Source organism: Natrix helvetica, assembly GCF_964273705.1.
Source record: "Natrix helvetica genome assembly, chromosome: 14".
NCBI classification, from domain to species: domain Eukaryota; kingdom Metazoa; phylum Chordata; class Lepidosauria; order Squamata; family Natricidae; genus Natrix; species Natrix helvetica.
In genome coordinates this window covers 6,354,503-6,381,946 of record NC_138564.1, presented here as the reverse complement: position 1 = coordinate 6,381,946, position 27,444 = coordinate 6,354,503, and the positions used below count along the sequence as shown (strand labels likewise).

Below are 27,444 nucleotides of genomic sequence, written 5' to 3'. Positions count from 1 at the left end.
GTCATACAGGACACGGGAGGGGCCGGAGCTCTGCCAGCGGGGGGTGAAGGGGCAACACCAAGAAAACTCAGATCACAAAAATAAATAAGGAAATCACAATGTTATAAACAGACCGAAAGTAAATATGAATTTATAACTAGACTATATATTATAATTATATAAATTGATTGAAAATTATTTTTTCTAGAATTAAGATGCTGACTTTTTATGATTATGTATTAAGATTTGATATTTTGATGTAACCTAGGAGTTTGGAGGGAGGGGGCGTCTGCCACATTTGCAACTGCCAAAATTTGTAATTCCACCTACCCCTTTTCCACATAAATGTTTTTAAAAAAACCAATAAAACTTTTTGAAAAAAAAAAAAAACAAATGGTCTAAGTCTCACTCTTCCTGAATTCCATTAGCGCCATTCATTAATTAATTTGCCTCCTGCTGGGTTTTGGAAACATAAACTCATGGGCTAAAACTTACCTCCTTTAAAACATCGCGGTTTGGAAAATTTTTGGAAAAAGATCAAAAATTGGCTGGAGGCAATAACGGGGGTTAAAATAGAATGGAAACCTGAATTTTTTTTAAATTAGGAATAATGTCTGTGAAATACAGAAAAGAAATCCAGTATTTAATACTACATGTAATTACGGTGGCAAGGATTGCTTTTGCCCAGAAATGGAAAAACAAACTAACTCCAAGCGAAGATGAAATAATAAGAAAGGTTATGGACTCTGCTGAAATGGACAAACTAACTAAAGAAATTCAGGGAAAAGAAGAATCAGAATTCTACCAGATATGGGATAAATGGTATAGGTGGATGGAGGAAAGAAACAAGAATCAATGAAGGAATGTAACAAAAATCAAAAATAATAGTTATGAGTAAAACAAGAGAGTTATGAATGGTGAAATCCAAATGAAATACAATAGAAGGGGAAATAATATAAGATGAGCGGTATTGATTGATAATTGCTATTAGAAAGAACAGGAAGCTCCTGTTTGTATTGCATTGTGTAAATGTGTTCTACGTCTAAGTTTTGTCTGTGTGTATTTTACATGTTTGTTAATAAAATTGGGGGAAAAAACATAGCGGTTTAGCCGAAAAATACACTGTGGAAAATGCCTATTTAGTTATTCATATATTAACTGCTGCTAGAATTGTATTTGCACAAAGTTGGAAGAGTGAAGAGATATCCACAGATGACAATGGGATTAGGAAAACACTAGAATGTGCAGAAACGAACAGATTAATGTTGGCGGTTAAGGAGAAAGAGCAAACTGAATACTTATATGCTATGGGATCTATTTTATCAATGGTTAAATAATAAAAATGGGGGTTAGAAACTGGGAAACAAAAAATAAAGGGGATATGTTGAAAGAGATAAGTAAATATTATGATCAGTAGGTGAACTCGTACTATTTTAATATTGTAGAATGAATATGTGGAATATTACTATTTTGATATTGTAGAATTAATAGCAATGCGATGAATGATGTGGCAAATATTGATTATTGTTCAGCAAAGGTATTTGTACCCAGACAACGCACGATTCAACTAAAGATGGAATTATTATATTATAAATAAAAAGAATTATATACCACGTTTTTTGAAGTATAAGATGCACCTTTCTCCCCCTCCCCCCAAAAAAGAGAATGGAAATGTGCGTCTTATACACCAGATACAGCCATTTTTGGCCTCCCGAAGCCCCACCCGCATCCCATTTTTGTGGGCCATTTTACACAAAAACGGAGGTGTTGTTGCCTTCCCCCAGCCCCCAGGACCACCCTGCAGGCTTCAGCAGGGCTGGGGGAAGGCAAAAATGTCCCCGTTTTTGTGAAAAACAGCCTGTTTTCTACCCGGGCGTTTTTGCATTCCCTCAGAGTGCTCCTGGGGGCTGGGGAGGACAAAAACTTTCTTTCTTTAAAATCTTGGTGCGTCTTATACACTGGTGCATCTTATAGTCCGCAAAATACGGTATATATATATTTAAAAAAACATAGCGGTCTTTGTTTCCCCCCCCCCCCCCCAAAAAATAAACACCTGTCATACACGGTTTGGTCTACCCAGCTTTCCTGAATGAGTAGGCCTGACTTTGGCAGCCATCACAAATGTTTATCCTCTCTTGAAGTGAGGTGCGGAAAATATTATTACAAAGTGAGACATGAACGCCTGACAGGATGAGACACAGGAAGGAAACCTTCTCCTCTTGTTGTTATACAGATAAGATTCCCCCTCTAGAGCAACTGAAAGCTGAAACGTGTTATATTTGTACTGGTTTATTTAGAGACGGTTGTTTGCAGGTTTGCGGCGATGTTTCCAGGGGACACAACAATGTATATTATGGCGGCTGGCTGGAGGCTGCCGAAAACAACTGGAGGTTGCCGAAAAAGCCGCTGCTGTTTGCGCTGGCCGTACATGTGCATCCCATTGCCTGCTGCGCCAAAGGGACTTGCCCGGGCAACTCCAAGCGCAGTGACGCAGCAGACAGTGGCATGCATGGGCATAGCCAGCGCAAAGAACAGGGTGGTGATGGCGGTGGCTTTTTCAGTGACGTCCAGTAGTTTTCGGTAGCCTCCAACCAGCTGCCGCTGCCAGGAAGTGGCTGGCGAACAGGCAGCGACTGGGAGGTTTCTCACAGTCGCACCGAAAAAGAGAGCTTGACTTCCGGAGCTGCCATGGGAGAAAGATAAGCCTGAAGAAAAACGCAGTCATGGGGGAGGAAGTGGGACTAGGAGGGGAAATGAGAGAGACGCATGCGACTGGCAAAAGGAGAGCGGGAGACAAGCAGGCGGCCCCTCTGGGGCAAGGCAGGGCCAGGGAATGGTGCATTCCCTGACCCGGCCAAGGCAGGCGGCGGTTCCTTGGTCTCAAGGAATGGTGCGTCCCTGGGGTCCTGGCCCCCCACCCAAGGCAAAGGGCAAGCGGGCGGCATGCTTACTTACCTTTGGTGAGCAGAGCAGGGCAGGCGAGGTGCAGAGGCGACTGGTGAGTTGAGTAGCTGAGCCGCGTGGCAAAGCGAAGGTAACATATATAGGGCTGGAATGGATGGGGTGAGTGTATAGTGGGCTGGTGGGGTGGGCAGCACTCGAGCGTTGAGTGGGCGGGGTGAAAGAGCAGCCATCGGGTTATTGGGCATGGGGTGGGGCCAGCCAGTGGTCACTACTGGTTCAGCGACCCAAGTCAAATTTCCCCTTTCGGTTTATACGAACCGGTGTGAACCAGCTGAATGCCACTTCTGCCCCACTCCCTTTAGCACTGATGATGTTACCTAGTTGGGTCAAGAAATGTCTGCAAGAAAACCACCAAGCTCAGAGAGCACCAAGGACTCCATTGTCATTCTTCTCCTCCTCCTCCTCCTCTTCCTCCTCCTCCTCCTCCTCTTCAAAAAGAAAGGGTTATCAGAAGAAAGGTGTATGGCATGAATGACAGACTCCAGATCAATACAACATCTATGAAGTCAGTTGAACCTTCGCTTTGAGTCCTGATACACTTCAGAAGGCAGGAGGGAAAATGTTTTAAGGGAACTGAGTTCTCCTTCAGTTTTCCCAGCTTGGATGAAAATGAAACCTACCTTCATAAGATCCACTGGATTCCAACGTCGATGAGGGATCGAGCACATTTTGAATCCCGCGTTTGGATTTCGAATGAAGGCTATCTCATTCGGTGGGGTATTTTTTTTCCTTTTCTTTTAGCATTCTATCGAATTTTCGTTTGCCCATTATCTCTCTGTTATTCCCCCAAGGGCTGCTGGTAGTAATTAAGATCTACATTGCACCCTTTTGTGATATAATTAAACTCGGTGTTTAATTAGAAAGCCCAGCCAGGGCCAAACGAAGAGAAATCAATTTTGTATCTAATGGGCCAAGCAAGGATGGAGGAAAACGTACGGGAAGTCTTGAAACGGCATCAAAATTTAAGCTGAAAGCTAACCCTGGACATTTGCACGAAGCAAACCTGACTGTGAGATTCTGCTTACCCCTTTTGCATTTTGGAAGTTAATTATTGGGTTAAAAGGTGTTGGTTGTTTTTTTTAAAATCAGGACAATTTAGTAAACTTCCCAGGTTGCTCAGCGGCTCAGAATAAGTCAGTTACAATAGTAGTAAGGAATGTTTGTTCCAGTAAAAGTAGTCCTTAAGTTACAACCGTTCATTCAGTTTTTCACACTTACAACCGGTGCAGCTTCCCCAGAATCCTGTGATTTAGATGCTTGACAACTGGCTCATATTTATGACGGTCACGTAATCCCCTTTTTGCGATCTCCTGACAAGCAACGTCAAAGGGAGAGCCACCTCACAGCCCTGCTGCTCACTTAAGAACGGCAGTGATTCACTTAAGAACTGTGGGGAGAAACATCACAAAATGCAGCAAAACCCACTTACCTGTCTTACCTAGCAATAGGATTTTGGGTCTCACTCAACTGTGGTCAAAGGACTATCCGTAGTTTGGCCACCAAATGAGAAGAGGGTTGTAAGAGGGCTGTACATAAGTGTGTGCTATTGCTTCCATCAGTGCTAGAAAAGAGAGGGGATTCCAGGGAGGAGGAGGAGGAGGAGGAGGAGTGGGAGGAGAAGGAGTAGTAGTAGTAGTAGTAGTAGTAGTAGTAGTAGTAGTAGTAGTAGGAGGAGGAGGAGGAGGAGAGGAGGGGGAGGAGGAGGAGAAGAAAAAGAAGCAGAGTAGGAGAAGGAGGAGAGAAGAAGAAAAAGAAGAAGAGGAGGAGGGGGGAGGAGAAGAAAAAGAAGAAGAGGAGGAGAAGGAGGAAAAGGGGGAGGAGGAAGAGAAAAAGAAGAAGAGGAGAAGAAGAAGAGGAGGAGGAGGAGGAGGAGGGGAGGAGGAGAAGAAGAAGAAGAGTAGGAGAAGGAGGAGAGAAGAAGAAAAAGAAGAAGAGTAGGAGAAGGAGGAAAAGGGGGAGGAGGAGGAGAAGAAGAGGAGGAGGAGGAAGAGAAGGGAGGGGGAAGGAGAAGAAGAAGAGGAGGAGGAAGAGGAGGAGTGGGGGAGGAGGAGGAGAAGAAGAATAACAAGAAGAACAAATCATCATCATCATCATGATATCTCAAACAGCATAAAACATCAACATCTGCTTATCCGAGGTCCTTGGACAGGACTCACTCGGTGGACAAAAATGTCAAATTCGGTCTGAACATCTGGCTGATTGTGCAGCAAACTGATAAGGATAATCTTCCATTTTTTTTCTTTAGCATTTGAGAAATTTGGAAGAGAGAGCAAAAACACACAGCCAAGTTGCAAAGTGTGTGTGTGTGTGTGTGTGTGTGTGTGATGTTTTAGTGACACTACATTGAACATTTAAGGTCCTTGCTTACAACCAGCGTTCTCAAATCCAACTGTGAAAATCGCTCCCAGAATGAGGGGAGGGGAGGAATCACCATCCTGCTCTTCAAACCAACAAATGGTTAATTCCCCCAAGCTGTCTTGATTTTTCATTATAAACAGTGACCGTTTATGTGAGAGTTTTGTCTGAAAATCATCAGACACGAATTGTAAGACACGCGTAGGATTGCGCTGTGAGTTATTTTAAACTCTATCGGTCTCTTAACGGGACAGAATCGGCGAAGCCACGAAACGATTTTTTTTAAAAACAGAATGCATATTTGTTTTGATGTTAACAGTTGACCTGGGAAATTCACACTATTTCAAAGCTTTTTTTGAACATCCTAATCTGCATATTTTTAAGGAGCTACACTTCCATCGGCATTGAGTTTGTTATTTTAATTGGGGCTGGAAATATCATGATAAAAGCGTGCACGCGCACACACACACATTCTGAAAATAAACAATCAAAAAGGCAGAAATCTGCTGCATATAAAATGTTTTCAAGGCAAGGCTATGAACATGTGATAAGCAGAACTGGATTTCTTCCAGAATGGACAGTTGCCAAGAAGAGTTAATGTTTTTCGTGTTTTGCTAAAGGTGGAGGTGCAATTTTGCAAGTAGAATCTGTCAGTTGAAGTGGAAAATAAGAAGAGACTAGAAAGAACATGAAACTCAAAGACTTTGGCCACCTAATGAGAAGAAAGGACTCCCTGGAGAAGAGCCTCATGCTGGGAACGATGGAAGGCAAAAGAAGAAGAAGGGGACAGCAGAGAAGGAGGTGGCTGGATGGAGTCACCGAAGCAGTCAGAGTGAGCTTCAATGGACTCCAGAGGATGGTAGAGGACAGGAAGGCCTGGAGCAACGTTGTCCATGGGGTCGCGATGGGTCGGACACGACTTCACAACTAACAACAACAGGAACAACATTGATACAAGTCAGATACAGAGACAGTCTATTGCCCCCCAAAATCTGGGTCTTCATTTTACTGACCTCAGAAGGATGGAAGGGAGCTGGTCAGGATCGAACTGCTGGCAGTGGGAAGAATTAGCCTGCAATACTGCATTCTAACCATGGAAGAAAAGGAAGGGAGGGAGGGAAGGAAGGAAGAATGGGAGGGAGAAAAGGAAGAATAGCAATAGCCTTTAGACTTATATATCACTTCACAGTGCTTTCCAGCCCTCTCTAAGCAGTTTACAGAGTCAGCTTCCTGCCCCCAACAATCTGGCTCCTCATTTTACCCTCCTCAGAAGGATGGAAGAATGAGTCAATCTGGAGTCTGGTGAGATTCGAACTGCCAAATTACAAACAGCCGGCAGTCAGCAGAAGTAGCCTGCAGTACTCCACTCTAACCACTGCACCACCATGGCTTAATTATCAGGTCATTTTTTTCAGTGCCGTCGTAACTTTGAACGGGCACTAAACAAACTGCAGTATGTCAAAAACTACCTGTACTATAAGTCACAAAAAATGCCCTCCAGATTGCAAGTTGGGGCCACTTTATTTTAGAACGTTCTCTTTATTAAAAAAAAAAAGATTATCTCTTAATAGTTATAGCCAGACTCAAATATATACAGCTATTCCTTGACTTACATCCACAGCCGAGATCACAATTTCCATTGCTAAGCAGATAGACACGTCTCTGAAGCATCCTTAGAAGCTGATATCTATTAGATCGATGGATCATATCAACATGTTGAAGAGTAACCATATTTAAAGGAAAACAAAGATTTAAGTGAGCAAGGGTTGCGTGTCAGCAAACAGCATCTCAGCCTGGGGAAGGAGCAAAACATAAGGAAGACTCCTAAAATAGCCTCTCTTTCATTCTGTTTGATATAAGAGGGTTGGAAGGCAAATTTGGTAGGCTGTCAAAATTCTGTTATTACACCCCGCAACAGCAACAAAAGTGTTCCTGTTATCCTTGCAATATCTGTTTCCTAACCTGGCCTACTTCAAAAAGCTGAGATGTGCATTCTTGCAACTGGAACATAGAATAACAGAGTTGGAAGGGACCTTGGAAGTCTTCTATTAAACCCTTGCTCAAACAAGAGCATTGTGGAAATGGCTGTCCAGGCTCTTCTTTAAAACTTCCAGAGATGGAGAAGGAAGGGAGGGAGGGAGGGAGGGAGGGAGGGAGGGAGAGAGGGAGGGAGGGAGGGAGGGAGGAAGGAAGGAAGGAAGGAAGGAAGGAAGGAAGGAAGGAAGGAAGGAAGGAAGGAAGGAAGGAAGGAAGGTTAACAGAGTTGGAAGGGACCTTGGAGGTCTTCTGGCCCAGCCACCTGCTCAAGCAGGAGACACTCTACAATTTCAGACAGATGGTTGTCCAGTCTCTTCTTTAAAACTGCCAGAGATAGAGAAGGGAGGGAGGGAGGGAGAGAGGGAGGGAGGGAGGAAGGAAGGAAGGAAGGATAACAGAGTTGGAAGGGACCTTGGAGGTCTTCCAGCCTAGCCCCCTGCTCAAGCAGGAGACACTCTACCATTTCAGACAGATGGTTGTCCAGTCTCTTCTTGAAAACCTCCAGTGATGAAGCACCTACAACTTCTGGAGGCAACTTCTGTTCCACTGATTGATTGTTCTCAGTGTTAGGAAACTTCTCCTTAGTTCTAGGTTGGATCTCTCTTGAATGATCTTCCACCATTACTTCTTCTCTTTCCTTCAGGAGCTCTGGAGAATAAGTTGATCTTCTCTTCTCTATGACAGCCCTTCAAATCCTGGAAGACCACTATCACATCACCCCGAGTCCTTCTCTTCATTAGACTAGACAGACCTAGTTCCCTCAATCGTTCATCGTATGGCTTAGCCTCCAGCTAAGCCATACAATGATGTTCTTCTCTGCACTCTTTCTAGGGTCTCAACATATTTTTATATTGTAGTGACCACAATTGGATGCAGTGTTCCTTGTGCAGTCTCACCAATGCAGTCTCACCAGTGCAGTGTAAAGTGATACTATCACTTTATGTGATCTTGCAAATTCAGAAACCAGCATACTTTGCTACACACAAGTTTTTCATTGCCTGAACTCAGTAACATAACAGATTGACAGATTTTGGAAGGTACCTTGGAGGTCATCTAGTCCAACCCCCTGCCCAAGCAGGAAACCCTACACCATTTCTGACAGATGGCAGTCCAGTCTCTCCTTGAAAGACTCCAGGGATGAAGCTCCCACAACTTCCGAAGGCAACTTCTGTTCCTACTGGTTGATTGTTCTCACTGTCAGAAAATCCCTCCTTATTTCTAGGTTGAATCTCTCCTTGTTCAGTTTCCATCCATTATTCCTTGTCTGGCCTTCAGGTACTTTGGAGAATAGCTTGACCCCCTCCTCTCTGTGGCAGCCCCTCAAATATTGGAAGACTGCTATCCTGTCTCCCCTGGTCCTTCTCTTCCCTAGACTAGCCATGCCCGGTTCCTGCAACTGTTCATCGTATGTTTTAGCCTGCAGTCTCCTATTCATGTGGGGATATGAATATAGGGATGCGGTGGCTCAGTGGCTAAGATGCTGAGCTTGTCAATCAGAAAGGTCGGCAGTTTGGCGGTTTGAATCACTAGTGCTGCATAATGGAGTGAGCTCGCATTACTTGTCCCAGCTTCTGCCAACCTAGCAGTTCGAAAGCACATAAAAATGCAAGTAGAAAAATAGGAACAACCTATTTTAATCATTTAGTCATACTGGCCACATGACCAGGGAGATGTCTTTGGACAGTGCTGGCTCGTCAGCTTTGAAACAGAGAAGAGCACCATCCCCTAGAGCCAGAAATGACTAGCACATGTGTGCGAGGAGAACCTTTACCTTTGCCTTACCCCCATTCATCTTGGTTGCTCCCCTCTGCACTCTTTCTGGAGTCTCAACATCTTTTTTTTATAGCGTGGCATCCAAAACTGGATGCAGTATTCTAGGTGTGGCCTTACTAAGGCTTTATAGAGTGGTATTAGTACCTCCCTTGATCTTGATTGTATCCCTCTGTTAATGCAATTTAGGATTACATTGGCTTTTTTGACTGCCTCTGAACACTGCTGGCTCATATTTAGCTGGTTGTCCACTAAAACGCCAAGATCCCTCTCACAGTTACCGCCATTAAGCCTGGTTTCACCTCAGTTTCTGATGTCTTCATGGAGACATCTTCATGGAGACATCTTACATCATGGAAGTGGTTTGATATTCTTTTTATTTTATCATCAGTTCTACTCTCCTGACAACTCCAGAAGATCTCCATCCAAGCGCTAACCAGGACTGATCCTGCTTACGGTGGCTTCTGACCCTGGGGAAAAACCGTACTAGAGGTTGTTACTTCCAGAGACTGAGGGACTCTTACTTAGAAACCATTCTTATTGAATTCAATGGGCCTGTTCGGCTGAAAGCATGTGTGGTTTTATAGAGCTTAGCTGGCCATCATCATTTTGGAAGGAAGATGAAACACTGATGTAGAGAAATTGTGCCGTTTATTGTTTCAGAGATAATAGAAATGGAGATAGAGGCGTTTTCCCAGCGCCTGAAGTGTTTGGCTTTTCGTGAAGAAATATTTGTTCGACGGAATAATACGTTTTATATTTCCGTGGTTCTTATTATGCTCTGACCTACGGCGGAGACAGTAAACAGATGCAAATTTGTGCCAACGAGGCTTACATTGGTTTCGGCTATAATTCCCTTTTTCCGCAAGGAGCCCAGGGAAATGTAGCTCAGTCGGGAGCTAAGGGGGAAAGAGGATTTTCAAAAACTCCATTGTGTGGTCGCTCCTCAGACTACAGGAAGGGGATTGGCAGGCTTTCGGAGTGAATTAGCACACCTGGAATCAGATAAGTAAGATGGGATGCACAAAATGGCCCTGGTTTGAAAGAATGGAGATGTATTTCAACTTCTGTGGACCTCAGATATGTCCTTGATCAATACAGCTGAACTATCTTCCCACTTTATTTTTTTGTTTGAAAAGTTTTTTATTTTTTATTTTCTTACATACAATTGTAGGTATACACTCACATATGGTAGTTCTTCTTCTTCTTTACATTTGTCATTTTTGTACATTTGTTAAAAGGTTATAATATACAGTGTGGGTTGCTTTATTTACCATCCCTTCTGCTATTTTTAACACCACCTTATTTTCCCTTTCTTTTCTCCCTCCCTCCCTTCTCAACTTTCTTCCTTTCCTTCCTCCTCTCCTTTCCCTTACTTCTTCCTGTACCTCTCCTCTACTCCTATTCTTCCCCTTCCTACCTTCTCTCCTTCTCTTTCTCTCCTTTCCACCCTCCTCTCCTTACCTCTTTCTTCCTTCCCTCCTCTTCCTTTCATCCTCTTCTCCTCTCTCCCTTCCTTTTTCTGTTGTTATAGGTGTCTCTTTCAAATCTCAGTTTATGTTTTCTTACGATGGTATTTCCTCAAACCCAAATATAGTTTAGTATCATTTCTTATTCACTTTCTTTCGCTAATCTATCCTATCCTTTTCTTTATATCTCACTCTTGCATATATACATCTTCCCTCTTTCTGTGGGGAAGTCCTGTTTTCAAGAAAGCATAGGAGAAGAAACTCCTGCCATTTTGTTTTCTAAGATATTGGCATTGAATCACTACCACCTATTCTCCTCCTCCTCCTCCTCCTCCATCTCCTTCTCTATCATCTCCTCTTCTCCTCCTCCTTTGTTCTGGCCCACTGGTGGCCAGCAGAGCTGGCAGCAGAGTCGGACAGTGAGGAGGTTGGGGAGGAACACGGGCCAGTCCTGGGGGCTGATGGAAGCTCAGATGAGGGCTCTGCGTCGGAGGCGGAGAGGGAGCTAGACAGCAGTGAGGCAGAGGAACAGCTGCAGCCTGTTCCCAGTGTGCGCATGAGCAGAGCTGCTAGAAGACAAGGACAACTAAGAAAGCAGGGACGACTTGGGAGTAAAGCCACACCTTGGAGATGATTGGCCCTTCCCATAGGAAACAAAAGAGGAACGAATGGGGAGTGGGCTTTTGCAGGAAACAATTTGTTCCTTCGATCGTGTCAAGAGTGGAAAGTTCTGTTTGTGACTTTAAGAAACTCTGTGCCAAGTGTTGCCTTGCCCCGTGTTTGGAAACTAGCTACCTGGCAGCTCGCCAAGCGAGATAAGGTTCGTGTTGATAAATATTCCTCTGAAGGACTGTTTTCCAAGCCTTGCTGACTGTGAATGAAAGGAATTTTCAGTCGTGTAAATAAAAGAGGTTTTGCCGGGACCAAGACTCTGCTTCTTGCTTTTTAAGGAAGCCTACACCAGAACATCGTCATCCTCCTCTCTGCAAACTCCACTCCCTGATAATGTTACCTATTTGGGTAATGAAACATCTGCAAGAAAACTACCAAGCTCAGAGAGCACCAAGGATCCCACAGCCGTTGTTGTCCTCCTCCATCTCCTCCTCCTCCTCCTCCTCCTCCTCCTCCTCCTCCTCCATCTCTACTGTTATGAAAAAAAATCCTTCTTCTCCTTTTCCTTTTTTCCCCTTCTCTTCCTTCTCCTTCTCCTCTTCCTTCTCTTTCCTCCTCCCCTTCCTCCCCTCCTCTTTCTCTTTCTCCCACTCTCTCCTCCTTCCCCTCCTCCTCGCCTTTCTTCTCCTCTTTCTCCCTGAACTATTTCTGCAATTAAAGAAACACTGGAGATGACATTTTACTTTGAACTAATTTTATTCCAGCTAGTTAAAAGAATGTATTTTCAACAGTCGGTTATGATTAGAGCTTGGGGGCTTCTCCAATTCCACAGGAAGCATGAAAAGCATTACCAAATACAATCCAGGGCTGAGAGAGACATTACTGTACGTGTAGGGAAAGGACACAGTGGCTCAGTGGCTAAGATGCTGAGCTTGTCGATCAGAAAAGGTCGGCAGTTCAGCAGTTCGAATCCCTAGCACTGCATAACGGAGTGGGCTCCCGTTTCTTGTCCCAGCTTCTGCCAACCTAGCAGTTCGAAATCACGTAAAAAATGCAAGTAGACAAATAGGAACCACCTTTGGTGGGAAGGGAACAGCATTCCATGCGCCTTCGGCATTGAGTCATGCCGGCCACATGACCACGGAGACGTCTTCGGACAGCGCTGGCTCTTCGGCTTTGAAACGGAGATGAACACTGCCCCCTAGAGTCGGGAATGACTAGCACATATGTGCGAGGGGAACCTTTCCCTTTGGGGGTGTGGAGCTTTTGAAGAGATGCTCTCACTTACAACACAAGGCTACAAGTCTACATTTTGGGGTTCAATCCAGCATCCCTGAGAAGGGGAGGTTGAAGTGACTTCCTGCCCCAGAAGCCATCAGAAAATTACCCCCTGCACTATGTTCTAGGGACAAGTAGTTCTAGCAATTTTTCCTTTCAACAGCATTTCTTACAAAATTGCAAGGCATTGGTTATTTTCTTTTTTTTTTCCCTGTAAGTTTGGGTTTTGACTTTTTTTGCATGATTCAGCTTACCAAAGCAGGAGTGAACCTGCTGAGTAAATTATATATAAGACCTGAAAATTGAGGTACCTAAAATATTAATTTCTTTGCATGGTAGCAATATCTTCTGAACCTACCCTCTCTCTGCCCCCCCAACCCCCATCCTCCAATCCCCAGATGAAAAAAGAGGTTTTTCTTAGTCTTTGCTTAGTCAACAATTCATGTCCTACGTTGTACACTGTAGAGATCAGCCATGGACAGCTAAGGTCTTCTGCTCTGTCAGATGAAACGTTAAGGAAAGTCACAAGCTAAGAATGGAACCAAACTTTGGATGCAATTCAAAAATCAAGTCACCCATCTAACTAAAACTCCCTTTTGATGACTCTGTAATCTCTTCATTCGGGCTGGAGTTTGAGCACGCCAGGATGGAACTGAGCATTTGCAGACGGATGCCCTTCCTGATGCCTATGTGGAGTTCACAGCAGATATTTTGTCTCTCAACCCTCCAAGGAGGAGTGAGCTGCTTCACCAATAGGCTACCATGCCGCTCACAACCCATTTAACTAGGGTAGATTAAAAACTCTGCCATTCACACATACTGGTTTGTGTGGAAGTTAGTTAGAATGGGGGATGTGTTTGTTTCTTTCCCCCGTTTGCGTGATTTTTGTGTTGCGTACATTGAGTGTTTGCTCATGGCTCAAGATATTGTAAGGTAAAAGGTAAAGTTTCCCTTCACACATACATGCTAGTCGTTCCTGACTTTAGGGGGCAGTGCTCATCTCCAGTTCAAAGCGAAAGAGCCAGCGCTGTCCGAAGACGTCTCCGTGATCATGTGGCCAGCATAACTAAACACCAAAGGCACACGGAAAGTGGTGGCTCAGTGGCTAAGATGCTGAGCTTGTTGATCACAAAGGTCAGCAGTTCGGCAGTTTGAATCCCTAGCGCCACATAACGGAGTGAGCTCCTGTGACTTGTCCCAGCTTCTGCCAACCTAGCAGTTCAAAAGCAGGTAAAAAATGCAAGTAGAAAAATAGGGAGCACCTTTGGTGGGAAGGGAACAGCGTTCCGTGCGCCTTCGGTGTTGAGTCATGCCAGCCACATGACCACGGAGACGTCTTCGGACAGCGCTGGCTCTTTGGCTTTGAAACGGAGATGAGCACCGCCCCCTGGAGTCGGGAACGACTAGCACATTTGTGCAAGGGGAATCTTTACCTTTACTAATCTAGCTGCCATTATCAAATTTACAAGCAATTCCTTTTTTTTTGTTTCGACTTCCAACTTTTTCAAAGCAAGGTCCAAAAATCAAACTGGTGGATGATGCTTGAGGGGGTGGGGTGGGGGAGAGAAATGTTTTAGCATCTTGAGCACAATTGCTTTAGAAAATTGCTGAGGTCGCACATCCAGATTAGGAACAAAATTTTAACACGGTTTTTGGTTTTACGAAGCTTATTATGGACGCCGATGAACGAAAGGTGTGTGTTGCAATCGGAGGATTTGAAGACGGATCTAAAGCAACAGCGAATTCAATCAAGGGCTCTTCAAGTGAACCTTAATTGCCATTAGACCCAGTCTGCATAGCTAATTTGGCAAGCATTTAGGTTCCTGCTGCTGGTTTCATGCCTAATGTGTCCAACTGCCACATTTCTAATATAAATCCTTTATGCCTGGATAATTGGCAATGCCTGAACTTCTCTGGGTGAAGTTAAACTATTCTCCAATGGGTAGGGTTTGGGGTGGTTTTTTAAATCAGTGGTTGAAAAATAGAATAACAGAGTTGGAAGGGACCTCGGAGGTCTTCTAGTCCAACCCCCTTCTTAGGCAGGAAACCCTACACCACTTTAGACAAATGGACATCCAATCTCTTCTTTAAAACTTTCAGTGTTGGAGCATCCACAACTTCTGGAGGCAAGTTGTTCCGCTGATTAACTATTCTAAATGTCAGGAAATATCTTCTCAGTTCTAGGTTACTTCTCTCCTTGATTAGTTTCCACCCATTGCTTCTTGTCCTACCCTCAGGTGCTTTGGCTTGACTCCCTCTCCTTTGTGGCAACCCCTGAGATATTGGAAGACTGCTATCATGTCTCCCCTAGTCCTTCTTTCTCTTAAGCTAGACATACCCAGTTCCTGCAACCGTTCTTCATATGTTTTAGTCTCCAGTCCCCTAATCCTCTTTGTTGCTCTTCTCTGCACTCTTTCTAGAGTCCCCACATCTTTTCCACATCGTGGCGACCAAAACTGGATGCCGTATTCCAAGTGTGGCCTTACCAAGGCCTTATAAAGTGGTGTTAACACTTCATGCGATCTTGTGTCTATCCCTCTGTTGATGCAGCCTAGAACAAAGCCAACAAGGGAAGGCTTTGGCAAGAGAAGGCTCCCTGTGAAATATATATCATGTCCTTCAAGGGAGACCTAGCCCTCAAATGTTTTTATGTACGACTTCAATGAGATGAAACCAGACTGTCAAATAATTGAATTCTTTTCTTTCTTAGGTCCCAATTCTAACCCGCTGCACTACCTTCTATCCTAAATGGGAGAGGGTTCCCTGCTTGAGGGAAGGGTTGGATTAGGAAACCTCCAAGGTCCCTTCTGTCATTCTGTTCTCTCTCCTAATGTCTTGTCGGGGCTTGGAAACAGCCTCTCCTTCCCATGAACACGCATCTAGAGTCGTGGTGGTGCAGTGGTTAGAGTGCTGTCCTGCAGGCTAATTCTGCTGACTGCTGACTGCCTGCAGCTCGGCAGCTTCAGTCTCACCGGCTCAAGGTTGACTCAGCCTTCCATCCTTCTGTGGTCGTTAAAAGGAGGACCCAGATTGTTGGGGGGCAAGAGGCTGACTCTGTAAACTGCTTAGAGAGGGCTGGAAAGCACTGGGAAGCGGTATATAAGTCTAAGTGCTAATGATAGTTCTTTCTTTTCTCCTTCCTTCGTTCCATGCATCCATCCCTCCATCCATAATTCACAGTGGTTAGAATGTAGTATTGCAGGCTAATTCTGCCACAGCCAGGAGTTCGATTTTCACTGGCTCAGGGTTGACTCATCCTTCCATCCTTCTGAGGTCATTAAAAGGAGGACCCAGATTGTTGGGGCAAGAGGCTGACTCTGTAAACTGCTTAGAGAGGGCTGGAAAGCACTGTGAAGCGGTATATGTCTGCTAGTGCTATTGTTCTTCCTTTTCCCCTTTCTTCCTTCCTTCCTTCCTTCCTGCCTGCCTGCCTGCCTGCCTGCCTGCCTGCCTTCTTTCCTTCCATCCATCGTACATAGTGGATAGAATGGAGTACTGCAGGCTAACTCTGCCGACAGCCAGCAGTTCGATCCTGACTGTCTCAAGGTTGACTCAGCCTTCCAGCCTTCTGAGGTTGATAAAATGAGGACACAGGTTGTTGGGGGCAACGTGCTGACTCTGTAAACCACTTAGAAGGGGGGCTGTAAAGCACCATGAAGCGGTATATAAGTCTAAGTGCTGTTGCTATTGCTATTCTCCTGAATGCCCACAAGCGTTTTTCACTAGCTCATTCGCTCTGTACTGCAATGGTTGATCATTTTCTTCCTTTGTTTGTTTTTTTCCTGAAAGATTCTTCAGGTGTGGTGGGTGGTAGTGATGGGAAATGATTGGAAATTGAATAAATGCTTGGATCCTGCCCTCAATGCCTTTGCAGGGCACCTTGCAGTCTTCCATACCCAATCAGGAGTGGGCTGATGGGGGTTCACAGGGGTTCGGGAGAACCTCCAGCTAAGATTCTGTGCAATTTGGAGAACCCCAAAATCCCAATCCTGGCTGGCCTCGCCCACCCCTCCTCCTCTCCCAGGAGTCCCCACGTAGCCCGTTTTGAATGCAGGTAAGTGCAAGGGGCTCACGGAGGTTCAGGGAGGGTGAAAAACACTGGAAGTTTGGGAAGGCCCATTTCCAGCCTTCAGGGGCCCTCCAGAACCTGGGGGAGGCCGTTTTCGCCCTCCCGGAGGCTCAAAAAAAAGCCTCCAGAGCCCATGGAGGGCAAAGGAGGCCGACTAGGCCACGCCCATCTAGCAGCCAGGCAGAGAACTCCTTGCTGAATTTTGTTTTTGAAAAACGTATTTTATTTTTATTTCTCATACATACATTCACAAGTATACAATCTCATAACTATTATTAGTAATATGTGTTACCTTTTGACATTGATAACAATTTCCCCCCCCTAAAGTTAAAAATATAATCGAGATTGCTTTTCCACCATCCCATACACCCATCTTATTTTACAACAACCCTAAATTCCTTCCTTCCTTCCTTCCTTCCTTCCTTCCTTCCTTCCTTCCTTCCTTCCTCTTCTTCTCTCCTCTCCTTTCTTCTTTCCTCCTTTCCCTTCTTGCCTTCCCCTTCTTCCCCCATTCTTCCCTTCTTCTCCCTTTTCCTACCCTCTCTCCTTCTCTTACTTCCCCTCCATTTCTTCCTCTCCTTTTCCCTTTCTTCTTTCCCTCTCCTTTCTCCTTTCCTCTTCCTACCTTTCCCTCTACTCCTCTACTCCTCTCTCCATTCCCTCTTTCCGTTCTCTTTAGATAGCTTCCTCTTCAATCTGGTGTATTTTCGGGATGGCGCTCCCCCTTCTGAATTTTTTGAAGCCCACCCCTGCATACCTTGCTCTTTTCCCACCCCCAAAGAGAAGTACCTAATAGTTTTTTTTTTAAGTGGGGAAAAAAACCCATGATCATTATGTTGAAGTGTTGAGCGAGGAGGTCAGTGAATTTGACAAGAGGAAAGAAAGTCATTTCCCCGGGGATCATTAGCCGTATTTTAGAGAACAGGCTCTGTAATTGCTATGGTAATTGGGCTCTGGAATTGCCTGTGAGAGCGTGTCGGTTATTTTTAATGTTAATTTCTGTGCAAGGGCAAGAGCCGGAGTCTGACTTTCATGAGGTGTGCGTGGCAGGAAATGTCAAAAGGGGCCTTGATGAATCCGATCAAAAAACTCACCTGGTCTATTAAACTGTCACAATCCCGGCCAGGGGTTGCACGTTCCCGTTTTACGCCTGAGGGCTATTTATTCTCACGAATGGATTGATCCTTTGACCTCTGCCTTGCAATCGGAAGGATCATCAGCCAATATCTGAAGGGAGAATGACTTCTTTCGGAAGAGCAGATGTCTGCGATAGCTGGGATGGAAATGTTCTGACTGAGGCTTCCCAAGAGCCTGAAGCAAACTTCTTGTCCCTTTTATTAATTGACTGTGAATTCTGCTCATTCATATCCAGAAAAGTCTTTCAAGGGAGGATTTACAGTCACAGACCTTATCTGGCTTGGAGAGCTGCCAGGCCGATAGTTGCAAAACTTGGCTAAGAGTCTCAGAGAGTCACGAACAAATTAAGCAAACTAATTGTCTCCTGCAAACTCCACTCCCCTTTCGCTCCTCTTTTATTTCCTCGGGGAGAGGCCCTTCATCGTCCACCTGTGGCCTTGCTCCCAAGTCAACCCCTGTTTCACAGCCATCTCAACAACACATGATCATGCTGGCAGTTTCACCCATCCAGTTCCGGTCAGGTGCTGAGGTGCAAAGACAAAGGGTCACCTTGGCTTTCTAGAAAGAATGTTGTTATGGCTACATCGCATCTAACTCTGTACAATTCCCCCCTCCCATTTTCCCACAATAGAAAATAGAATAATAGAAAGTGTGGCAGGCCGGAGATCCAAAAGAAAAGGTGGCTGCAGGCCTGGCATATGATTTAAAACGAAATATTTTATTATTCAATATTTTTTGCGCCCGTTGCATTCCGAGACCTCTCTTTAATTCTCTGCAGGTGCAGACAGATGTCCTATCCTGAAGACCTTTCCCAAATCTCGGTGGTCTTTATTTTTGTCAACGAAGCCCTGTCAGTCATCCTACGCTCCGTACACAGCGTTGTGAATCACACGCCGTCCCACTTGCTCAAGGAGGTAATTCTGGTGGACGACAACAGCGACAACGGTAACTGTTCACAAGCGTTCACACCGCCAGCTCGCTGGTTCGTGTTCCTGACTCTGTTGAACTTGCCTTGCCCAGTTCTGAGAAAACGCCGCTTGGGGTGTGGAATGGGGCCTTTCGTCTCCTTGGCCGCCCCTCCTTCTCCGCCAGCATTTCTCCTCGGGCAATTCTCCTCTGACTTTTCTCCTCGGCTGACAAGCCCCCATCCATTTGCCCTCGGCAATGGGCTGCAGCCCCTCCGTCCCACCCGCTTCGGTGCTGCCCATTTGCCGAAGGAAGGTTCATCCTGGGTTGTTGTTTTTTTTGCCGCCTGGGACAGTTCCCCGCCAACCAATCGCCTAGCTCTCAATCACAGGGTTTGGGAGAAGGCGTTTGCACCCAAATGGCTTTAGGAAAGCCAAACGCTTGTTAGGAGAAGGAATGGAAAAGTCAGAGGAGAATTGCCCGAGGAAAAACTCTGGCGGAGAAGGAGAGGCGGCCAAGGGTAGGAGACAAAAGGTCCTAGACCCATGATGGCGAATCTATAGCCATTTGTCAGGGCACGCGAAGTTGCCCTGTCAGCTGGCCAGCACGCATGCACGCACTGGCCAGCTGACTTCGGCCTTCTTTTGAGGCTGTTTTTCGACATCGGCTCTACGGACAAACCGGAAGTCACCATTCCCAAACTTCCAGGTTCCCCTTAGGTCCGCTTTTTGCCCTCTGGAGGCTTCAGGGAAGCTGCTGAAACCTCCAGAGGGCATCCAGGGGGGCAGGGGAGGCTGTTTTCACCTTCCCCAGGCTCCTAGGAAGGTGAAAAAACCACAGCAAAAGCAGGGGGGTGTTGCTGATCGCGCAGATGTGTGCATGCTGGAGGGGCGCACGCATAGCACTATGGGTGTGGCACACTGGCACACGACCCCTCCCCTGTGCTCCCCCCCCCCGCTTTTGGCACGGCAGCCAAAAAAGGTTTGCTATCACTGTCCTAGACCCTTGGGGTGGGATGGAGAATGTTCCTGCTGATTTCTTTGCCCTAATAGTCCCCAATTTACCGCCGCAATCGAGTCCAGAGTTTCTGCGGCTGAGTGAGACATTTGCTAAGTTGGGTTTTGCCCCATTTGACGACCGTTCTCAACACAGCTATAAAGCGAACCACTGCAGTTGTTAAGTTGGCAACAGCTGTTAAGTGAATCTGGTTTCCCCATTGACTTCGCTTGTCAGAAGGTTTGCAAAAGATGTTCGGACTAGGCTGCCGACTCCTCATCCTGATAAAACCTCCTTTGTTTAGGTGAAAGGGAATTCCTCTTCAGCAAAGTCCCGGCCAACAGTCTTTCAAGAGATTTCACAATGACAGAACCTTTATCAGGCTTGGAGAGCTGCCAGGCCGATATCTTCCAAACACCACGCTATTACAACTCTGACCCCCACGTAATTTACGGCCCAATTATGACCCTGTTTCCCCCCTCCTCCCAGAGTGTGTCATAAATCACATTCTCCAACGGAGCACTTTTGCAGGCTGTAGAGATCACTCCCCTCCACCCGCTGTGGGTAACTCTGGGAGACAGCCTTGAGAAAGATATGCCTGGAATGTGCTTCTGTTTGTGGCTGCCCTAACTGCTTTGTCAGTTTTCCATCCCCCTTCTCTATGGCAACTCGAGAGCAGGCGAGGGATGCTTTACGAGCTGACAGTTGTCTCTTTTCCTATCTGCAGTTGAGCTGAAGTTTAATTTGGACCAATATGTCCACAAAAGATACCCGGGTTTGGTGAAAATAGTTCGCAATAATAAACGAGAAGGGTTGATCCGTGCAAGGATCCAAGGATGGAAAGCTTCGACGTCTCCAATTGTTGGTTTTTTCGACGCTCACGTTGAATTCAACACCGGCTGGTAAGACATTGTGCTAATTGGAAAGCTTTATGAAATTTCCATCTGATGTAAGCAGACGAATTGGAAAAATATATACAGTATATGAGAAAAAGCAATGATTTCTCTTGCCACACACGTTTCTCTTTCGCCAAAGAATATATTCTTGAGTTGCTTATTTTACCTACCTTTGTTATCTGACTTAGAGCGTTTCAGCTACACATTGCAATTTCATAGATTATTCTCTGCTTGCTGCTTTTTATATTTTGCAAATTTTACACTAGTCATTCTATTCAGTTTTATTGTATAAATATACTTTATTCCTCCTACTTCTCTGGTTGTCAAAAAAAAAGGACACCCCAAAAGCTTATTTAAGAGGGAGGAAATACCATTCATGTATTTCAGAAGTAGGTTTTGAGACTGAGCTTTAGTACTAAAATATATTTTTCAATAAGAAATTCATTTGAACTCTTTGATAAACAAACCAAGAGAGATTTTCTCTTTTTTCAAAAAGTGTTTTATTTTTTTTCATTTTCTATTCCATTCCATTCCATTCTCCATTCCATATTTTCTATTCTATTCTATTCTACTCCATTCCATTCTCCATTTCATATTTTCTATTCTATTCTATTCTACTCCATTCCATTCTCCGTTCCATGTTTTCTATTCTATTCTATTCTACTCCATTCCATTCTCCGTTCCATATTTTCTATTCTATTCTATTCTACTCCATTCCATTCTCCATTTCATATTTTATTTTCTGTTCTATTCTATTGTATTCTATTCCATTCTCAATTCCATATTTTCTATTCTATTCTATTCTATTCCATTCCATTCCATTCTCCATTTCATATTTTCTATTCTATTCCATTCCATTCCATTCCATTCCATTCTCCATTCCATATTTTCAATTCTATTCTAACCACGGGGATGCTATAACGGTTGTAGGCTTGAAAAGCGATCCTGTCACTTTTTTCAGGGCCGTTGTAACTTCAAACGGTCACTAAGCAAACCGTTGTAAGTTGAGGACTGCCCGTACAGAGCATAGATTCCTCTTCTCCTTCTAGTGAACCAGATGCCTTTCTTTTCTTTTCTTTTTTTATTGGAAACCGCATAAACGGGAGGGGAATATTTATGGTGTTGCTCTGGAGCTATGGAAAGCATGTGGAGGGAAGGAGGCTCTTTCTGGCCTTAGAGAGCTACGCTTATAGTAAGAGACAGAAAGGGAATGGCCCAGCGGTATTCAGGATGACAACTCTGCCGGCCATGCACGATTCATCTTGTGATAGAGGACCAGGTCTTTTTTTATTTTAATCTTGATTGTCTCAGCAGGCAACATCTGCATGGCCATTCACGGCTGGGAAGGGCTTGATATTGAAATGAAAATCGAGCTGAACTTGTCCGTGGCTGTTGGCTGATGCTACACCCAGCTTCCCTTTGCAGTCAGAAACATTTCAAAGAAGGGGTTCAGAGATCTATCCATCCCAAAGTAGCGACCTCGTGTTCCCAACATGTTATGAGCAATGGCTACAGCATGGATCAAAGAGGGCCAGCTTGAATGTGTCCTCAAACCAAGTGTTGTATTCCCGTCTCCAAATCTTCCCAAATGACACTCCGGAAATGGAATGAAAGGAGGAAGGGAGGAAGGAAGGGAAGGGAAGAGAGAGATAGAACAAAGGAAAGAAGGAAAAAAGGGGGGAGGAAGGAAGGAGAGAGAAAGAAATAGGAGGGAGAGGGAAGAAGGAAGGAAGGGAAAGAAAGAAAGAGAGATATGGACAGAAGTAAAAAGAGGAGGAAGGAAGGAAGGAAGGGAGGGAGGGAGGAAGGAAGGGTGGGCAGAGAAAGTGGGAGGGAAAGGGAAGACAAAAGGAAGGAGAGATAGAGAGAGAAGGAAGGAAGGAAAAAGAGGGGAGGAGGAAGGAAGGGTGGGAGGAGAAAGAAATGGGAGGGAGAGGGAAGAAGGAAGGAAGGTAGAGAAGGAAGGAAAAAAGAGAAGAAAGGAAGGAAAGAAAGAGAGGGGAGGAGGAAGGGAGGCGAAAGTAATGGGAGGGAGAGGGAAGAAGGAAGGGAAGGAAGGAAGAAAAGAGAGAGAGAGAAAAGGAAGGAAGGAAAAAGAGAGGAGGTGGAAGAAAGGAAGGAGAAATAAATGAGAGGGAGAGGGAAGAAGGAAGGGAGGTAGGGATGGAAGGAAGGAAAAAGAGAGAGCGAAGAAAGAAAGGAAAAAGAGAGGGGAGGCGGAAGGAAGGAAGGAGAGAGGAAAGAAAGAAAAACTTCTTCCAAAAAAATGTGGACATAAATTTCAGGGAACTCCATGGGAAAGCATCCCTGGAGGAGGAGGAGGAGGAGGAGGAGGAGGAGGGGGAGGGGGAGGGGGAGGGGGAGGGGGAGGAGGAGGAGGAGAAGAAGAAGTGGATCAGGGGGTGGTTTTCAATGAGAAAACGTGTCCAGGTCATTGTCTAATTGGATAACTGCCTTGAGAGTTGGGTAGCTTTGTTCTGAGAAAAGGCTAACCGTCCAGCTTCCATGAAGGCCATGGAGTTTGGAGGTCAAAGCTCCTCCTTCCTGCTGCCGTGTCTTTGGGGCCTCTGTTCCATGCAAATCAGCTGAGCCGGGCAGGGTAGGTGCCCATCACGGTGGATGCCTGCCCATTGATCCCCTTAGCGGCAAGACTCGGAACCGTATTTCTGCAATAATGATATCAGGCATTCGTCTTCTTCTCTCTGGCAATTTTGACAACTGCCTGTGGCTTTTTCCTTCAGGGAGCTGTCACTTGGTAATTAAGGAGCCCAAGGTGACTTCTCTCCTCACTGCACCCAAAGATCACAAGAATTGCAGGAGTGAAGAGCTCTCCTTCCCTCCCCCTCCCCCCCAGCGTCAATTGCTTTAGGATTCGGGGTTGTGATAGTCTAGTCAAGATGGGAAGCAGCTGTGATTTTGTGTTTGTATGTGGGTCTGTTCCTGTACACGTTGCACGGAGCACAGGTGAAGACATGTTCATTGTTGGTAGAACTAGGAGAAGAGGGTTGATAGGAGAGGAGAGGAGAGAAATATGAAAAAAATAGAATAGGATAGGATAGGAATTGGAATGGAATGGAATGGAATTGGAATGGAATGGAACGGAATGGAATTGGAATGGAACGGAATGGAACGGAACAGAACGGAACGGAAGATAAGAGAATGGGGGGAGGAGGAGGTGGGGAAGAAGAGGGAGGATAAGAATGAGAAAAGTAGAAGCAAAAGGAATGTTTTGGAATGGATTGGAATGGAATGGAATAAAGTAGAATAGAATAGAAATATGAAAATATAACAGAAAAGAAGAGAATAAAATAGAAGAGAAGAGAAGAGAATGGAGGAGGAGGAGGAGGTGGTGGTGAAGAAGAGGGAGGATAAGTATGAGAAAAGTAGACTCAAAAGGAATGGATTGGAATGGATTGGAATGGAATGGAATAAATTAGAATAGAAATATGAAAACACATAGAATAGAATAGGAATAGAATAGGAATAGAATAGGAATACAAATAGAAATAGAATAGGAATAGGAATAGGAATAGGAATTGGAATTGGAATGGAATACAATAAAATAGGTTTAGAATGGAATGGAATATATAGAAAATAAAATAGAATAGGAATAGGAATAGGAAGAGAAGAGAAGAGAATGGGGGAGGAAGAGGAGGATGAGGAGGGGAAGAAGAGGGAGGATAAGAATGAGAAAAGTAGAAGCAAAAGGAATGTTTTGGAATGGATTGGAGTGGAATGGAATGGAGTAGAGTAGAGTAGAGTAGAGTAGAGTAGAGTAGAGTAGAGTAGAGTAGAGTAGAGTAGAGTAGAGTAGAGTAGAGTAGAGTAGAATTATTTATTGGCCAAGTGTGCATAAGCTCTCATTGTACATAAAAGACATAGGTGATAAATAAATCATGATCATAATCATCATAAATATATTCATCATGAATCATAAGATACAACGCATTGATAGTCAGAGGATACTAAAGAAGCAATCAAAAACAATACTAGGAAACTAAATAAAACAATATAAACCGTAAAGATACAAGCAACAAGGTTATAGTCGTATGTAGAAAAGGAGATAGGTAATAGGAAGGATGAGAAGAAGAAAAAGAATACAGAAGATCTTCATAATTCCTGTCTGCTCTAAATTGTAGAATGTGGATTGGTGGAGAACATCAAAAGAAGAATTTATTGCCTCCCATTCTCAAACTGCATAGATATACGTAGTAACTTCTAATGGCTTAACAGATTAACTGAGTTGGAAGGGACCTTGTAGGTCATCTAGTCCAACCCCCTGCCCAAGCAGGAGACCCTACATCATTTTTGACAGATGGCAGCTTGAGGACTTGGTTTCAAAAGCAGAGTCTGTCCAGTGGGCTTCTGGAGAGTTAAGGGATGAAACAGGAGCTTCAGTTTCAAAGTCATTAAAAGAGAAAGTCACTGGATGAGAATTACCTGTAGTGTCATCTTAAGCATCTTCCTCTATCCCTGTGCTTGTCTTCTGGAACCACCTAATCCCCAGAGATCCATCTGCCTCCCTTCCCTGAAAATGTCTTTTTTAAAAAAAGAGTCATTAAAATCTTGCCTGTTTTCATTCAGTATATTGTTTAATATCTCCACTATTTTTTTTTCATGGCTTGAATGGATCAACCAAGTGCTTTCAAATTAATGTTCGATCTATAAATGTGAGTTTAGAGTGGAAAATAACTACAAAATGAGAAGGCATCTTCTTGGAACAAATTAACGTTATGATATTTCAGTTTAGTTATCTGTCCCTGTTGTATGACCTATCCCTGATTCTCCCACTATACATAATAGATTTCTTTCATACATACCTAACAATAAAATGGAGATATTAAGAAAACTTGGCTGTTCTCCCAGACCTTCAGCAAGCTGATATATGAAGCCCTGTAGGATGTTTTGATTGTTATATAGACAATCTGGAGACCTATGAGCTATCTCTTAATTTATTTATTTTTAAATAAAATAAAGCCACTCTAGGGATGAAGTGGCTCAGTGGCTAAGACGCCTAGCTTATCGATCAGAAAGGTTGGCAGTTCAGCGGTTCGAATCCCTAGTGCAGCGTAACGGAGTGAGCTCCTGTTACTTGTCCCAGCTTCTGCCAACCTAGCAGTTTGAAAGCACATAAAGAATGCAAGTAGAAAAATCGGAACCACCTTTGGTGGGAAGGGAACAGCGTTCTGTGCGCCTCTGGCATTGAGTCATGCCGGTCACATGTCCACATAGACATCTTCGGACAGCGCTGGCTCTTCGGCTTTGAAACAGAGATGAGCACCGTTCCCTAAAGTCGGGAATGACTAGCACATATGTGCAAGGGGAACCGTTACCTTTACTTTCAAGCCACAAAAAGTCCAAAAAGCTGGTTAGCCTCAAAACTCACTAACTATTGTCCAAATGAATAAATAACCCATCTCAATTGTTTTATAGGGTGGAGCCAGCCCTGACACGGATTAAAGAGGACCGCAAACGGATTGTCTTACCTGCTATAGACAACATCAAGTACAATACTTTTGAAGTGCAACAGTATGCCAACGCGGCCCATGGCTACAATTGGGGTCTTTGGTGCATGTACATCATCCCACCACAGGACTGGCTGGACAGAGGAGATGAATCCGCACCAATCAGGTGATTCCCTGCAAAAAAGGATAGTTTGGTGGCCGTTCCTGGGTGCTTCTCAAAACTGGGGTCTGTGAGAGATGATGTGGTGGGTCATGGAAATGAAGTGGCCCTCAGGGTCATCTGTCTTTTTGAGCTTAACTATTGGTTGGTCTTAAACCAAGTGACCCTCTTGATTTCAGCTATCAATCTGAGTTTAACTATTGGTTGAAGTGTGTGGGAGGGTGTGTGGCACCCGTGGGGGAAAAGGTTAGCCATCACTGCCCTATGCCATTTCAGACAAACGATTGCCAAATCTCTTCTTTAAAACCTCCAACAACATTTGGAGGCAACCAGCTCCGCGGATTCATTGCTCGACCTGTCAAGAAATTCCTCCTCACTTCTAGGTTGGATCTCTCCTTGAGATGTTTCCATCCACGGCATCTTCTCCTACTCAGAGGCCATCCGAGTGATAGATGCAGGAAGAGCCCCTGCTGTAACTCTCGGTCTCCTCTCAACCTTCAGTTTTTCTTTCCTCTGTCCTGTGGCTTTATCGCTGTTCAGGGATACGAAGACGACTTATCCTAGATTTCGGAAAGCATGGTTTGCAGCGAGGGGTGTGTGTGTGTGTAAACGAAGCCAAAAATCCATTTAGATCCTTGATAATCTCCTCCAGTTTTCTCTACTGCTCTACTCTCTACTACTAGGGCACGTTTTCCATCCGTAACGGGGGCCTGCTTTGTTTCCCCCTTTCTCAAAGCCGCCAGCTCCCCCACCCCTTCAACCTGGCAAATCTTCCTAAAGGATGCAAATAATACCCTTTCCTCTTATCTCTGCCAAACAGAGGGACCCAAATGGCATTTGGTGAACTTTATTTACCAACCAGCGGTCCTCGGTCCTTATCAGCTACCCTCCTGACTCTTTGTGAGCCTCGGTATGTAGGCAAGGAGTAGCTCAGGAAGTCTTAATGTTCCTTGATAAACCTTCACCTGCGGTATCTCTCCTCCCACCCTTTCAAAATGCAGGCTGTTATTTCGTGGCACTGATTTGCATTCTCTCTCTTTTTGTTACCGATGCCAGCAATTGGGGAGGGGAGCGGTGAGATGTTGGGCAGCGATTGAGGGGGGGAGCTACTTTTAGTTGAGATGCTTCTCCCTGTTGTGGCCCACCAGCAGCCAGTGGAGCTGGCAGCAGATTCGGACAGTGAGGAGGTTGGGGAGAAACATGGCCGAGTCCTGGAGTCTGGGGGAAGGCTCTGATGAGGGCTCTTGTCACTGTCCAACATCTCCTTTTTCTCCACTTCATGGAGGTCATTGAAGCAAAACACCAAAAGCAGCAACCACCTCCAACAATGAATGGCTCAGGAGACAAAGAC

At 44.8% G+C, this 27,444-nt stretch overlaps 1 protein-coding gene across 1 annotated transcript in view; it reads left to right on the top strand.

Moving 5' to 3' along the window:
- Nucleotides 1-27,022, top strand: part of LOC309399061 (polypeptide N-acetylgalactosaminyltransferase 9-like) — a gene marked incomplete at its 3' end in the record, with an annotated part of 67,082 nt that extends 40,060 nt beyond the window's left edge. The window contains exons 3-6 of the mRNA XM_081966526.1: nt 18,449-18,615; nt 20,300-20,474; nt 25,902-26,099; nt 26,914-27,022. Of these exons, the coding sequence (XP_081822652.1) occupies nt 18,449-18,615; nt 20,300-20,474; nt 25,902-26,099; nt 26,914-27,022 (649 nt within the window). The remainder of the gene's footprint in view (nt 1-18,448; nt 18,616-20,299; nt 20,475-25,901; nt 26,100-26,913) is intronic.
- Nucleotides 27,023-27,444: the final 422 nt, after the last annotated feature.